The sequence below is a fragment of the Saccopteryx bilineata genome, chromosome 10 (assembly GCF_036850765.1).
Source record: "Saccopteryx bilineata isolate mSacBil1 chromosome 10, mSacBil1_pri_phased_curated, whole genome shotgun sequence".
NCBI classification, from domain to species: domain Eukaryota; kingdom Metazoa; phylum Chordata; class Mammalia; order Chiroptera; family Emballonuridae; genus Saccopteryx; species Saccopteryx bilineata.
In genome coordinates this window covers 59674939-59691728 of record NC_089499.1, presented here as the reverse complement: position 1 = coordinate 59691728, position 16790 = coordinate 59674939, and the positions used below count along the sequence as shown (strand labels likewise).

The 16790-nt window shown below is 43.8% G+C and overlaps 1 protein-coding gene across 1 annotated transcript in view; it reads right to left on the bottom strand.

Annotated features, from left to right (window-relative positions):
- Nucleotides 1-291: 291 nt before the first annotated feature.
- The window catches only part of CACNA2D3 (calcium voltage-gated channel auxiliary subunit alpha2delta 3), a 1003844-nt gene continuing 987345 nt past the window's right edge, over nucleotides 292-16790 (bottom strand). The window contains exons 36-38 of the mRNA XM_066244394.1: nucleotides 3832-3944; nucleotides 3541-3623; nucleotides 292-669 (exon numbers count right to left, since the gene is read on the bottom strand). Coding sequence (XP_066100491.1) covers nucleotides 577-669; nucleotides 3541-3623; nucleotides 3832-3944 — 289 coding nt within the window. The 3' untranslated portion in view covers nucleotides 292-576. The remainder of the gene's footprint in view (nucleotides 670-3540; nucleotides 3624-3831; nucleotides 3945-16790) is intronic.

Here is a 16790-nt window from a genome sequence, read left to right as displayed (position 1 = left end):
TTAGTTCAATAAAATTCAGAATTCTGTGTAATAAATTTTCCCATGCAGATGATATTTTTATTTCCTTCTGTAAACATTTTTATAACTGAAATTGGAGCATCGAAATACTTGTTAAATATCTCCCAGGAATCTGCTTTAGAGTAAAGTCTCTGCCAATACCCACCCTTTCCCCGTGTCCAGAACGGATAACTTGTTTGAGCTTCCCAGTCTGAATCCTCAGCAATAGAGCAATGACAAAATCCAAACAAGGAGATGATGATTTTAATATACTTTATTTAAAAAGTACACAGTTTTAAATTCGTTTCAATGGGTTTCAAGCAGAAGGGGCGCTGCCCACTGACAGTCCCATTTCTGATGAAGGGTGATGACCATATAGCAAACTCACATTTACATGACTGGCAGAGTAAAAAGAGAACATTTTTTGTCAACATATCTTTAAGAGTTTATATCACGCACAGTTTAAAATCATGAGATGCTGATGGTTGGACTATAATTTCACGTCTCCTATGTTGCACCATTATTTTGGTTCACAGTTTATCCATAATTTAGCATGCCAAGAGAACATCCCAGTCAGTGTCACCTGAAGAAGAGCAGCAAAAGCAGAGGGAACAGGGTGAGGACCGTCTTGACCCGGAGACTCGGAGCACCCCCACACTCCCTGGCATTCTCCTGCGGGGAAAGCGAGGGTTGCTTAGAACAGAGGTGAAATCCAAGATGCCTTAAATTTTCCAAGTTACTTTGAGTCCCCAGACTTCTCCCCACTCTTCAATTGTGTTAGCAAAGTCTTGGGGACCTTGATAATTCAGGGAAGTAAACTTGCTTAAATTTTATCAGGTTAGCGGTAAGAATCTCCGATTTCAGTTGTAAAGGTGTAACATATTCAGAGTGCTCTTTGCATATATTATGTAGCACATTCAGGAGGTAAAGGGCTATGTATGAGTACAGATGTCTGTTAGGATCCTATTTATAAATGCAAAATATTGGCTTTCTAATTTATTTTTTCCTGTTAGAATGTAAGTAAAAAATTACAACTTAGGGGCCTGATCATTTTTGATTAGGAAAGGGGTTGTTCCTCCTTTCTCTTCATTTGGGAGAGGGGTCTGTTTTACAGAATGGATGGTATTATTCATTGCTCTGTGGCATGCTTCTCATCCTCTGTCTGATGCAGGGTTCTCCAGCTCCATTGTTCTAGCTCTGCTTCATTCAGCTACTTTCTTTTTTTTTTTTTAGCTTTTATTTACTCATTTTAAAGACAGGAGATAGAAAGAGAAGGAGGGAAAGAGCTAGAAGCATCAACTCCCACATGTGCCTTGACAGAGCAAACCCAGGGTTTCGAATCAGCGACCTCAGCGTTCCAGGTCAACGCTTTATCCACTGCACCACCACAGGTCAGGCTCCTTCAGCTATTTTCTTATTGATGGGCATTCATTTTTTCATCTGTTTTTTACTACTATGAAGAATGCTGAATGTAGGTTCTTACCTGACTATGATATGTGCCCCTGCCGCTGCCTATGGTAAAGATATCTGGTCTTAAGAGTGTGGACCTAAAGGGTGTTTTTGCCTTTGCTAGCTGTAGCTAGATATTTCATTGTTACTGTATATTCTGATCACCCAATGATTTGTATGTTTCATGTTCATGTTTTTTTTAATATGTAGTTGTTTGACATCAATTGACAAGTGCTCTTATAATTGGATTTATAAATATTTTTCTAAGTTTTATAAATTGGTTACTGACTTTAAGTAATCTTTTCCCATAGGAAAGTTATAATTTTTACATAGTTAAAGAAATCTGTTTTTCTTCCATGGCTTTCTTATCTTAGGAAGTTCTCTCCAATCCCTAGGATTTCTTGTGAGACTGTTATTTCACTATTTAAGTCTAATTTATATTCTTCCTTCTGAATTGAACCTTTGTCATCTAAAAGAGTTTCTAGTCTGTTCCACTGACCTCATCTTATTACGTCCAGTAACTTACGGAAAAAATACTGACTTTATACATGTTTGTCTTATATCAAGTTACCAAAGCAAATTATTAACTCTAGATTTTACTCTCGTGACTTTAGTTGTCTAAGTATGCGGTTCTTTTGTTCTGAAGTGATTTTAGCGTCTGGGAGACTATTGTTTATGTTTGCATTTTACACAGAGCTTTTATTAGAGGTGATCATTGCATTTTATCAAAGGACTTTTCACCATATATTGTTATTGAACTTGAAGTACCTTTTGAATATGGAAGCAAACATTCTCAATAAATATCAAGTTTTTACTGGCACTATACTGATTTTAAAATCTCTTCTAGGATTTAGACAGTTTAAATAACATTAAAATCATTTGCTATTTAAAGTTGAGATTAACACTCAACTAGTGCTATTTAAAGCTGAGATGAACAGTCCACTGGTGCTGGTGGTATTTTGGAAACTAGACAGCTCTCCAGCTTCCCTTTAGTAAAGAATTGGTTGAGGCAAGCTTTCCATTTTTTCAGGGTGGGTGTGAAGTTAATTAAAACAAATTTTTTTTTTTTTCATTTTTCTGAAGCTGGAAACAGGGAGAGACAGTCAGACAGACTCCCGCATGTGCCCGACCGGGATCCACCCGGCACGCCCACCAGGGGCAACGCTCTGCCCACCAGGGGGCGATGCTCTGCCCATCCTGGGCGTCGCCATGTTGCGACCAGAGCCACTCTAGCACCTGAGGCAGAGGCCACAGAGCCATCCCCAGCGCCCGGGCCATCTTTGCTCCAATGGAGCCTTGGCTGCGGGAGGGGAAGAGAGAGACAGAGAGGAAAGCACGACGGAGGGGTGGAGAAGCAAATGGGCGCTTCTCCTGTGTGCCCTGGCCGGGAATCAAACCCGGGTCCTCCGCACGCTAGGCCGACGCTCTACCGCTGAGCCAACCGGCCAGGGCCAATTTTTTTTGTTGTTGTTAAACTTTTTTTGCTCACAGTATTATAGGAGGCATTCTCTTATAATTTACCTAAATCTCTGGCAAGCTCACCTCTCTCCTCAGCATTAAGCGGCATTCTCCCCTGGTCATGGCTTTCCATGTACACGGGGTACCTTTAGAGTTGTCACTTCATCATGTGGAGAGGGGTGTAGAGGCTTGTCACCCACCTTCATACATGCCACCCTTTCTGTGGCGGAAATATTGCCACTTTTACTTTACATGAATTTCTTATAAATAAAAAGCTGTTGAGCCATAAGCAGGGGGGAGGGAAATATTTTGACCACTATTTGAAATAAGTACACTAAGATGATCAGAGCTGCTTTGTGTGTGACTGGAAAGTGATCACATGACAGCACACTCGCAGCAGGAAGGTCATGAGGAGGCTTTCTCAGTATGTCGGGGGTCTAATCAGAATGGACTCCGTGCACAGATTAAATAAGGAGGCACGGAGGGCTGCGAGTACGGGACCATCCGCCTTCCTGTATATTCTTGTTGATACACCTGAAAAGAACCGTTTGCTTGCAAGTAAGCTTTTTAGCTAGAGTGAGATTCTCATGACAAATCCGACGGGCAAAGTGAGAAAGGAAGGGTTTTCATACCGACCTCAGGATGGAAGCCATGACAAGACTCCGGACGCCTTCTGATCTTCTGGGCCTTTAAACGTTCACACTTAAGAGATTCGTTATGTTGACTGTAGTTAAGGCATATTACCAAAATGTGACTTTCCCTGACTGCATGGGCACTGAAGTTGGCGCTACAGCCCCCAGGCCATTTTTCCCTCTGATAGTGGAAAGGATATAATTTTCCCCTCCCTAACATTTCTCCCCCAGGAACCTGACTTTGATGCCTTACCGGCTTCAGCAGCAGCAGCTGGACCTACGCACAGAAGGATATACCTGATTTCAATGGGCGCCATGGTGATGGGAGCCACGGACTCACAGAGGCAGCTGCTGTCCACCACCACCATGAACAGATTGCTGCTGGGGATCTGCTGGATGACGAAGGACCTGTTGGAACAAGAGGCACAGACACAGTGAGTGCATTCCTCACGCCACAAGGAAAAAGCCATGTGGCAAACTTTTCCCCCAGGAGGTAACTATTATAATATTTTGGAAAACAAGCTTCTTTGTTGCTAAAATGGTCTTTTCTTATGAAGCTCTTCAATTTCAAATACCAATTTTCACTAAGAAGACATCAGCTTATAACCTCCCGCTATAGCCAGACACAGCTCAGAAGACGCCATGGGAAGGCTGGGATTTGCACAGAAGAGTAGAGTCGGATTTGGCTAATTCACCTCCATTTCCAGGGGCTAAGAGGTTAGGCTTTGCTAAGCCTCGGCTCCTTCCTAAACATCATCAAAAGTTGATGGTCTTCTAAGTGGATTTTTCTCTCCTCTTTTCCTCAGAGATAGACCGAAGCTGTGTCACATTGACGACAAAAGATGACATGAACTTCCTCACCCTCCTCTGTACCACTTTGCATGATGTCTGCCCACAGTAGAGGCACCAGGTGTGGATGAAGTGAATGTGAGTCCTTTAACAAGTTCTTCCCTTCTCAGAATTCAAATTGTATTGGCACTAAGGCTGTATAGAAGCTCTGACATTCAGGGTCCTGAAGTACAGCTTAAAGACACCTGTCTTTTCCATTACCCAACACAATCCAATGACGAAGTAATGCCATCATAAAAATACTCCTTTAACAAGAAATACTACTGATTGTTCGGAGGAACAAATTAGAGACCAAATTCCCATATTCTTTCAGAGCTAACAGATTAGCTAACTATTTAGCCTAGCTCCCCTGTCACAACTTTTCATAATATTTTTATTAAATTCTATTTAGTTGGATGAAATAGACTATAACCTAACAAAATGTTTAAGTTCTCTATAAATTTTATCCTCATTCATCTCCCTCTCAACAAATTTGTTTTATTCTCTAGAGTGTATCATCATGCTTTGCAAAAATCATCCAATGAAAAAGATCCTTCTGCTTTGCAGGAAATTATAAAGAAGTGGAAAGGACCTCTTTCTTTGTTTACCTGTTACCACTTCCATGTTGAATTATCCAGGAATGCCTCTGAGATTACCACACAACTTGCTTCCTCTCTGCAAATGCCTGTTCATCTAATACGATACAATTATGTTTCTTCTTTTCACCCACAGCAAGGAACAGGTCCTGCCCTCCTCAGCAATGTTTCCCCGATTGCTATACCACTACTCACACTCTGGATGCTTGCTCTCTGATCCCCACCCTTCTCCACAACTACACCTGGCTGGAGGAAGAAATTCAACCTTGCTAACTGTCTCAATAAAACTAAAAACCTCTGCTTCCCTCCCCCTTTCAGCACACGGTGTCTGCTCACCTATGCAAGGACATTGCTTGAGCAAGCTGGCCTCTGCAAAGGACGATGCCTATCAGAGTGAAAATAACCTACTTGGGGAGGCTCTTATCAGAGACCCAGTCATTTCTATGTTGGAGGAAAGTTAACAAAACCTCAGAAGAATGCAAAACCATATAAAGAGCAAATGGTTGACTTGAAAATTAAGCCAAAATGAATCTACCAGATGTACAATAAAGAAGAGATAAAAATATGAAATAGAAGTTCCAAAGGGAGAGAATGTTTTCCAGTTGTGATAAATTCTATTTTTTCATAAAAAAGACCCATTCAAGAATGAATGAAACTTCAAATCATTAAAGATATAGAACAATATTAAAATCTTTAGAAACAGATTACTCAAAGAGGAATGAAAATGACACCAACTTCTCAATGGGAATACTTAAGATGAAGAAAACAGAGCAACATAAAGGAAGTAAAATGTATGTTAGGTCCAGAGGAAAATTGATTCTAAGTAACTGTAGATAATGATAGAAAATTATGTTTTAAAATTTAAGGATAATAGCTAAAAATAACATGGTAAGTAACACACACACACACACACACACACACACAGAGATCGCGCAACACTGGCAATATAAGTCTAAAATTATTACCAATCACAATAAATGTGAGGTAATTAGATTCACATCTTAAAAGGCACAGACACTTAAATTGCATTTACAAAATACCAGCATTAGGATATTTGCAACAGACACTCCTAAAACAGAATGATGTTGAAAAGATGTCAGATGACAGATATCAAATGACAGGAAAAGGTTTACCAGCAAAATACTAACAACACAAGAGAGGAACGGGAATGTGTTCATATTATTATGCAAATGTTCAAAGGGAAAAATCATCAAAAGGTAATAAAAAATGACTCATATAATCTAAATAACTTTTCATATTAAAAGTAGTATGATAGCAGAAAAAGGAATGATATGCACTTTTACAATCACAGCACACAAACTGATGAAAGTGCTAAAGTGATTAAAGCATGATTCATTAAAATATGGAGTAAAACCTCTTCTGATCTAAAAATATAAAATGTAAGTTCTTTTCTTTCTTATTTAAATTTATTGGGGTAACATTGGTTAATAAGGTCACACAGATTTCCAGTGTACAATTCTATGATACGTGAGCTGTGGTTGCATTGTGTGCCCGCCAGCCAAACTTGGATCATCTTCTGGCACCATATTTTTGGCCCTCTAAGTTATTTCCAAACACATTCCAAAGAGCATAACATATCACTTACATGTTCTTCTTTACAGTAGGGTAAAATTAGAAATTAATAGCCAAAAGATAGAAACAGTAGAAATTAAAGGTTAAAAAATATGCAGTTAACCCTTAAGAATTTGAAAACAACCTAGACTCAAAACCATGACCTTAACCACTTTTATTGGGAAAAGAAGCCTGCTAATAAATGCACGAAATTTTTGAATTCAGGAGTTGAAAAAATAAAACTGTAAGCGGCACCTGTGCCCCTCTACTGGGTCTTCCCGCTGGTACCCTGGGCTGAGTATCGATGCTCATCTCCAAAGGCCAGTTCTCAGGCTGCTGTCAGGATGCAATGGATGAAGGGGAAGAGAGGTACCCACTGCACCAACAGTCCCCTTTGTCTACTAGCCAAGCCCTTCAGTTTATACACATGCTGTCATATCTCCCATCTCAGGAAAAACAAACTTTCCCTTTATCTTAGCCCTAGCTACTGCCCTGTTCCTCTGTCCTCCTTTATAATAAAACTTCTAAAAAGAATCACCCACCATCTCTCTCTCTCTCCTTTCTCATTTTCCTTCTTCTTTCACAACTCCCCTCTAATAAGGCTGGAGTCCTTACTAGAATCAGTTCTTGTCCAGGACACCACCGCCCTCTCAGTCTCCTTTACCTCCTCTTCCTCCTCACTGCTCGCTGCCTGCCCCTCGCAGCAGGCCCGTCTCCGCGGGTGGAGGTGGCCTCTGTCTGCCTGTGGTTATCCACTATCCCCTGCACCTGGAATTGTGCCTGGGACACAGCAGGTTCTCAGTAAATCTTTACAGAATCAATGACACAATAAATTTATAACGATAAAAGAAAAAATGCAAATAAAAATGTGAAGATAATGATAAGAACCAAACTCTGGTTTAAAAAAACATTGACAGCCCTGGCCGGTTGGCTCAGTGGTAGAGCGTCAGCCTGGCGTATGGAAGTCCTGGGTTCAATTCCCAGTCAGGGCACACAGGAGAGGCGCCCATCTGCCTCTTCACCCCTCCCCCTCTCCTTCCTCTCTGTCTCTCTCTTCCCTTCCCGCAGCCAAGGCTCCACTGGAGCAAAGTTGCCCAGACGGTGAGGATGGCACCATGGCCTCTGCCTCTAGAATGGCTCTGGCCACAGCAGAGCACCGCCCCAGATGGGCAGAGCACTGCCCCCCGGTGGGCATACTGGGTGGATCCCCATTGGGCACATGTGGGAGTCTGTCTCTCTGCCTTCCCACTTCCAGCTTCAGGAAAAAAAAAAAAAAAGAACATTGACATATATCAACTTTTGGCATTCCTGATCAAGAAAGAAGTCACAAAGTCATCTTAAAACCTGAAACATACAGAGACATTTACAACATTTTAAGTGACTATTATGTATATTATTATAAATAAATTGAAAATGTAGAGCAAACGCACCTTTGGGGAAAAAGTATAAATTATCAACATTTGGCCAGGCAAAAAACACCCACAGACCAATAGCCATGAGAACAACAAAATGCTCATTGAGAATCCATCCCCAAGTGAATCCCACCCAATCACCCAAAGAACAGATATTACCATGCTCATGGAAAACCCATGTGAACCCACTGACCAACTATTAGAACTAATAAAAGAACTCAGCAAGCTGACCAGTTACAGAATCAGAATATAAAAGTGAGACCTTTCCCTGACACTGGTAATAACCAATGAAAACAATATTAATGAAATAAAGAACCAATGATAGTATCAAATAATCTCTATGAAATGCCCAAAATTAATCTAATAAAAGACATTTCTTTTTCCCTGGCCAGTTGGCTCAGTGGTAGAGTGTCGGCCTGGCGTGCGGAAGTCCCAGGTTCGATTCCTGGCCAGGGCACACAGGAGAGGCACCCATCTGCTTCTCCACCCCTCCCCCTCTCCTTCCTCTCTATCTCTCTCTTCCCCTCCCGCAGCTGAGGCTCCACTGGAGCAAAGTTTGCCTGGGCACTGAGGATGGCTCCATGGCCTCTGCCTCAGGTGCTAGAATGGCTCTGATTGTGGCAGAGCGACGCCCCAGATGGGCAGAGCATCGCCCCCTGGTGGGCCTGCTGGGTGGATCCCGGTAAGGCACATGCAGGAGTCTGTCTGACTGCCTCCCCGTTTCCAGCTTCGGAAAAATAAAAAATAATAATAATAATAAAATAAGATAAAATAAAAGTAAGGTCCTTTATTTAAAAAAAAAAAAAGACATTTCTTTTGAAGAAAATGACCAAGACTTACTAAACATAAAAAGACAAACTAGGCCCTGGCCGGTTGGCTCAGCGGTAGAGCGTCGGCCTGGCGTGCGGGGGACCCGGGTTTGATTCCTGGCCAGGGCACATAGGAGAAGCGACCATTTGCTTCTGCACCCCCCACCCCCCTCCTTCCTCACTGTCTCTCTCTTCCCCTCCCGCAGCCAAGGCTCCACTGGAGCAAAGATGGCCCGGGCGCTGGGGATGGCTCCTTGGCCTCTGTCCCAGGTGCTAGAGTGGCTCTGGTCGCGGCAGAGCGACACCCCAGAGGGGCCGAGCATCGCCCACTGGTGGGCAGAGCGTCGCCCCTGGTGGGCGTGCCGGGTGGATCCCGGTCGGGTGCATGCAGGAAGTCTGTCTGACTGTCTCTCCCCGTTTCCAGCTTCAGAAAAATACAAAAAAAAAAAAAAAAGACAAACTAATAATTGGAGGGAAGTAGAATGGTTGTGAAAACACACACACACGATATATATGATATATAGATATAGTGATATATATATGTCACTAAGAATTAGAGAAATATAAATTAAAATAATAAAATGCACTTTTCACCAGAAGATTGGCAAAAGTTTCTGCCATACTATCAGGAGTCTGAAGAAGTGAATATTATTTTACACTGCTGGTGGGAAAATAAAATTTTCCAGCCATTTGTTATTATTATAATGGAAATCATTGAGATGCTATTTTTCAGTAGTTTTATTTCTCAGTAAGAGAGACTCTTGTTCAGGATCCCGAAAAGCCATGCAGAAAGATGCTCTTGGAAGCATTCTTCACTGCGAGGAGAAAAAATAAAAAACCAACCTGAAAGTCCATCCACATGTGGATGATTGAATTAACAGCAGCACGTGATTCTATAGTCTACTTGGCACAAGATAACAGGGCAAAGGGGATCTCTATATACTGTCATGAAAGGATATCCAAATCAGAGTAAGCAGAAAAATTAGGTTGCAAAATAATAGATAACAGTATAAATATTTAAGAATATTTAATTCTGTTACAGAGAATGAGAAAACTAAATGGAATAAATAAGACTTACCAGATGTATTCAGAATAGATAAATCAGTAAACATTACCTGACTTAGACACAGAAAGAGTAAATGGACTAAAATGATAGGACTTATTTAGTTGAACACAAATATAAAAGAACATGTGATGCATCTTTCTAAAGATAAGAAGGAATTGAAGAACCAAGTGAAATGAAATATTTATAAGGCACAGACCATCTCCTCTCTAGACTGTAGCTCCCACCTATGTCATCCTTAAATCCACCCACTGGCAACCCCATTCTCTGCCTGTGACACAGAGGGAAGTCACGGCTGGCTGGCAGGTCAGAGGCACACTACAAACCTGCCCTGGCATCTTTCCAGGAAAGCCAGCTTGTATTGGATCCAGGCACCCTCTGTCTGCTGAGCCCCCATCCCCACCCTCAAGTCTGATCACCCAAGGTCATCAGCGGGAGAGCAAGGGAGGAGAGGAGAGGAGAGGCCAGGGAAGGAGGGCAGTGGAGGGGAGAGAAGACTGGCAGAATAATTGCCAAGGGAGGCTTGAACTTAATCTGTAATGCTGAAGTTCTTTATAAGGAGAATGTGTTCATGTATTCTCAAAACATTTAGAAATGTAACATTATGCTAAAGGAAAAGGGTATCAATTTTCTCATGATACAAAAGAGAAGACTGGGACTCAGGATAAATAACTTTACAGAAGTGGTATAAATAAGATGTGATTGTGCCCATTTTAGAGATGGGGAAACAAGAGGCTAAGTAACTTCTAGTAACAGGGACAGAGCTCAATCAAGCCTCTGGCACCCTGACCCATTGTAGGTCCATAGTCACAGGCCACAGACTTTCTGTCTGGCATTGTAATTACTGGTGCTCAAGCTCCTTGAGGGCAGGTCCACAGTGGTTACTCCCCCACATGCTTAATGACAAGTGCCAGATACTGTTTTTAACACCGGTACCCACCCAGTGAAGGCTCAAGTGTTCTCATGAAGCCCCGCAGCAGACTTCCCTTTCTTCCCTAAACCATAGGAGATGAAAAGCCAGCCTGCAGCCATGCCGAAGCGAAGGAAAACAACCCTGTACAAAGGATTCGCCAACGGAAAGATTAACTGCTTTTCCATATTTTAAAGACTTACTGTCTGCTTATTAACATGGTGCTTCGGAGGGGTCTGGGCAATGTTAGCTGTACATTTATGTGCACAATGTGTATTTATGGCCCAGGGCGCAGGGTTGAACTTCATAAAACACACCTCCCTCCAGCTGGGTCCGGCAGCCAGGCTGACGTCACTGTGCAGAGGAACTGTGGCCTGATGGGTTTGCCTGGGGGCCAAAAAAGGCAAGAGGGAAATGCCTCCACTGAGCACCACAGCGGTCCTGGTTAAGCAGGGATAGGTCAAAATGCGTGAAATAAATTAGGTCCTCCAGGGAAAGAGAGTTGGGAAGAGGGAAGCAATTTTGATGTGTCCATGGCCGGAACTGAAATAACCCAGTCCTCCCTTCTCCATCCACTGCAGGCTGCGAAAGACGAGAGCGGAAAATGATGGGATTTCAAGACGGCCTCCCCTGACAAGAGAGGATGTTTGCACACACTATCTACCTAGAGAGGCTTTGCTATCCAGATGAGGGAGGCAATTGCGCTGTTCCCCTAACACTGCCCCCTGAACACACATGCACAATGGGAGAGACAGGGATAGGATTCCCGGAGGAATCCAGGATGCACATTTGGAGAACTTAGTCGGATTGCTTTGCATCAGTTGGGTACAAAACTATGGTTTGAAAAAATTGTCAGGACAGGACCGAATCTTAAATCATTTTGAAAACTTTCCCCCTTTATAGATTTCCTCCATTTATAAATCTTCCAGATTTTATCCCAAGGTAAAACAGAAGGCAATGAGCGAGTCACAGGGTATTTATTTGGCACAGATCTTATTCTATGTGGTACTGTGTGCTGGGGGCCGGAAATGCCACCACCGGGGATCTCCAACAGGGTCTGAGTCTCTTTGAAGGTGGGGAGATGCCTGTCCACTCGTGACGTGACCCAGAATGCACGACACTGACTCGGGCCCAGAAGTTCTGAAGAGCAAACATTTGGTGACTAGAAGGTTACGTTCAAACTAGAAATTAAATACTGAGATAATGTTATTGCACAATTCTATAGCCGCACTAACGACCAGCATAGTTGGGGAGCAGTGCAGAAGCACAAACACCTTGCAGGGATGAAGGGTGGGGCCTCACCTGTCACCACAAAGGGGAGAGGGGAGGGGGGAGTGGAGGGGGAGGGGGGCGGGAGCTCCCAGGTGAGTCATGTGAGCGTGCTGAGGCACATATGGTTCTGAAATATTTCAGCTGTTTCAGAGCACAAGGAAAGAAGAAATTATCTCAAATTTCTTTTATGAAGAACCCTGATATAAAACCAAGACTATGTCAAAGAAAAGCTATGAAATAATCTCTTTTTATGCATCTTGATGCAAAGATCTTAAATGAAAGGCAGTCAATAGACTTCAGTAGGACATGGAGACAGTAACGCAACATGCACCAGTGAGGAATCACCCAGGTATCCTAATAAACAAGCTTATTGAGTTGCCTCAGCTTATAATAGAAATATGAAACAGTTCTTTTTTAAAAGTCTGCTTCCCACTCTACTATGATGAATTACTTCTTTCTCATCTCTAAATGATATCTTGTATAGATTCTGTAACTTTCTGACGACTTTAGGTTAAAAAAAGTAGTCAGGCCCAGCTCAATAGTCTAATTTCCTACCTAGTTCAAAGCTCTGTCTGTATCATTGTTCTTCCTTCAAGCTTCTAGGTCTTCACTTCTCCAGCTCTGGTTGGGGAACCAGAGCAGCAAAGAGGCAGCATTTTCTGTGCACCAGTCCAGAGTGCAGTTGTCTGCTCATGGCTTGTTTTCTTACAACAACAGACTGGCCTTAGGTGCCCTCTGTGCAGCCCCACATCCAAATACTGGTTCCTTGTGAGGTTATCACGAGTGTTTTAGGACCCAGCTCCTCCGCACGGCCCGACTCCATCGCCTGTGCTGCGCCTGCCATCAGCACGCGCTGTACCGCCTCACCCACGGTGCGGCCCTCACCTGGTGAACAGGCCTCTGGTTGGGTTCACAGAGATGACAGCTAGCTCCTGTTTTATCCACCCGACCCTGAGAAATGTGCACCATTGCTGGGCGCAGCCAGAAGCCACTGCAGGGCAGCCCCTTCTGCAGGCCTGGCCTCCTCCCTCCAGCTCCCTCTCCCCTGCTCAGAGAGGCTCCAGAACACGGTGCTGCCTAGCAGATATTCCACCAGGGTTGCACTTCCTGTCTCTCAAGCACCCCAAAATATAGAAGAGCCCCTTGGAACCCATCTGAACCCAGCCAGGAAGCACCCCTGGAGGAAGAACCTCTTTCCATACACCCCACCTCTCTCCATACACCCCGCCTCTCTCCATGCACCCACCTCTTTTTTGTTAGGCCCTCGCCAGTCTCCCATGGCGGACTAAGGTAGGCCAGCTGTCTACCGTCACATATACTTGGGGGTGGGGGCTGGCGGGGGGGGGGGTTCCAGCTCTAAATGAGTGCCCACTACCAAGCTGCTCTCTTAGAACCTGTGGTGCCTAGTGTCACTTTGCCCTCGCCTCAGTCTGGGACTACAAGGACACCCCCACTTGACATCCTGTTTGTGCCCTCCCAGGAAATCTGTTCCTGTGAGACGCCCTGTGCAGAGCGGAAATGAGCCAGGGCCATGGGATCTGTTCAACGGGGGTTTAAATGACATGGGACAAAAATTCCATCCCTGAAAAGACCTTAAGAGAACAGAAACAGGCTCTGGATTCTGAACCAAATTTAGCATCACGCTTCAGGGTGAGACACTCAAGAGTTCATTAGAGTCGGAAGAAGTGGGGGCTCACTCCCCCCTCTGTTATCTGTCATTGTTCTGAAAGTGCCGGCCTATGCAATTAAACCAGATACAAGAGGGATGATTAAATGTTAGAACAAAGGAAGTATTCACAGGTATCTGAAACGTGCCCCTGCCTCTGCTCCCATTTTTCTGTTCGCCTGTGTCTCTTAATGGTACCACCACCTATTGAGTCATACAAGCCAGAGATCTTGAAGGAATTGTCGACACATTTCTCTCTGAACATCACTGTGTGCTGACCTTACCATCTCTTCAGTCCCCCTCCAGTCTGACCTTCCATCTCCTGCTCCTTGGGGCCAGCTGTACGGGCGAGGGACTAGCACAGTCACACAGAAACCTACTCTTAAAAGGGCTTGTCACTTGGCCCTGGCCGGTTGGCTCAGTGGTAGAGCGTCAGCCTGGCGTGTGGAAGTCCCAGGTTCGATTCCCGGCCAGGGCACATAGGAGAAGCGCCCATCTGCTTCTCCACCCCTCCCCCTCTCCTTCCTCTCTGTCTCTCTCTTCCCCTCCCGCAGTCGAGACTCCATTGGAGCAAAAGATGGCCTGGGCGCTGGGGATGGCTCCCTGGCCTCTGCCCCAGGCGCTAGAGTGGCTCTGGTCTCGACAGAGCGACGCCCCGGATGATCACCCCCTGGTGGGTGTGCCGGGTGGATCCCGGTCGGGCACATGCGGGAGTCTGACTGCCTCCCCATTTCCAACTTCAGAAAAATACAATAAAATAAAATAAAAAATAAATTTAAAAAAAGGGCTTGTCACTTAAGAGTTTACTGCTCCGCAGGCAGGATCTGCTTGAAATGTTTAGTTTTATCTTTGAATTTGTGTTTTATAAGCAAAGTTCAAGGGACTAAAGAGCATGCCTGGGGGAAGGAGGGGAAGGAGGGGAAGGAGGGGAAGGGGAGGGGCAGGGTCATAGCTGCTAGGCTCCGGCCCCAGCCTAGCAAACGTGAGCTCCAATCCCAGCAGAGTCCTGCATGCAGGCGTGGGGCGAGCTGAGGCATGAGGCAATGGAACTGAGGGTGCTTAGGACTTTGATTAAATTTAGTTTTAAACCCTAGCTCTAGAAATCATCGCTTTCTCTCTCTCTCTCTTCAACCCCCCCCCCCCCAGACCCACCCATTCCCCCCATCCTCCGAGGAAGCAGAAGACAGGAGCTCAGACCTGACTAATGGCCACAGGTCTGGACCTCTGGCAGACTAAAGATAACATGTTGACCTAAGTTATGTCTCAGCTCCTGAGCCCTAAGGTGGAATGACCCCCTGGCTATTTTCCCATGAGACCAGACAGAGGGATTCCAGAAGAAACCTCAGAAATATCCTCCAGACCTGAGAAATGATTCATCTTCCTTTCCTCACTTTCAACCAGTCGGTTCCTAGCATGACTCCGAACCCCTAACTCATGGAGCCTTATGATTTTCCCCTCTAGAATCTGTAACCTATACACTATCTGTGTGTCAGACCTTTACAGTGTAAACTCTCCATCTCTATACTGGCCAATTCAGTATTAAACTATTTTTTCCTTCTATACAGCAGACTGGTTCTTTGAACTAGTGCACGCAAATGAACTCAGAAAAAAACACCAGGGTCCCAGTGACAGCAGCTAACAGCACCACAGCTCATTCAGCCTGTGACTCAGCGGCGATGAACCTATCATCCACCCCCGATCCAGGTTCCAAGTATGTCCTGCTGCTAAGACAGAAATCCTGTTGAGTGGCTGTACCCCACCAGCTGGGGTGGTGAGCCTGTGGGAAGGGGAGATTGAGTCCACCTCTCCGAGCAGGACACAGCACCTAAGTATAGCGCCTAGACCAGTGGTTCTCAAAGTGTGCGCCAGGGCACACTGGTGCCCCCTAGAAGATTTCCAGGTGCGCCCTAAGATATTCCAGAGAAATATGTGCCTGTTGGGGACAAAAAACAACAGAGTTTTTGGAGTTTAGATTTTTGGGGGACAGAGGTGTGGGGAATTGGCTATAAACTGACAGTCTGCCAACCTCCCACCCCACTTGCCTGATTAGGTTGCAAAAGGCTGTTAAGCTGTGGTGCTGGATTGTTTACACTACCCCCCATGTTCCCGGGAAAGACTGGAGGCAAGTTTCTTCTATCCTTTGTTTGGTGTCAAGTTAAGATGATATGTATGGAGGGGGTTTTGGATTGATGATTAAACATAAGGAATTATCTCTTGAAGCCTTTTGGATTTCTATAAAAGAAGAATATGTGGCAATATCTTAAAAAGCTTTGAACATTTTACTACAATTTTCGACATCCTATTTATGTGAATTAGGATTTTCTACCCTCAACACAATTAAGAGTAAAAAGAGAGGAATTCTTCAATGTATTGACGAGGAAATGAGAGTTTGCCTTCCAAATATATGCCCAAACATTGAAGAAATCGCTAGGACACATCAGGCTCATGTTTCTCATAAACACAAGAATGAAAAAACTTAACACATTCATGCTGAGACCTGTTGAATTTACTCAATCTTACTAAGAATATATCTATCTATATATAAAAAGATAACTTTTTGCCATTTTTATTTTTAACCCCCTTTTTATGAATTCTAAAAAGCATAACTCAAATGTAACATAAAAGTTTTTTTAATGTCAGAATAAATTTAATTTTGTCATATTTATTTCATTTAATTACCATATAAGCACGTTTGGACTTTATATTTTTTCTTTAATATTTGACTTAATTATTATAACATATTTCTCAGAAATTTGTATATAGTACACCTACAATTATTTGTAAAATTTTAAATGCACCTCAACTTCAAAAAGCTGGCGAACCACTGGTCTAGAAGAAGGGAGAACTCAGCAGCCATGGGCTACACATCTCACTGCATAATAGGGGCAGGACCCAGAGGTGCTGTGATGGTCTGACTTCACCAATGAGTGTCCCAAGTCTAAGGGAGCACAGTATCAAAAGCAAGAGTATATAGATGCAGATATATAGAGATATGGCAGGTCCAGAGAGACCACAGAAAGAAAATGTTTTACCTTTTAGTACCTTGTGGGCAAACCAATGTGTTTCAAGTTGGTAAAGTGGTTTTTAGGTTTGCTCGCTTGTATAGGGGCAACGCCTTCTGTGTAT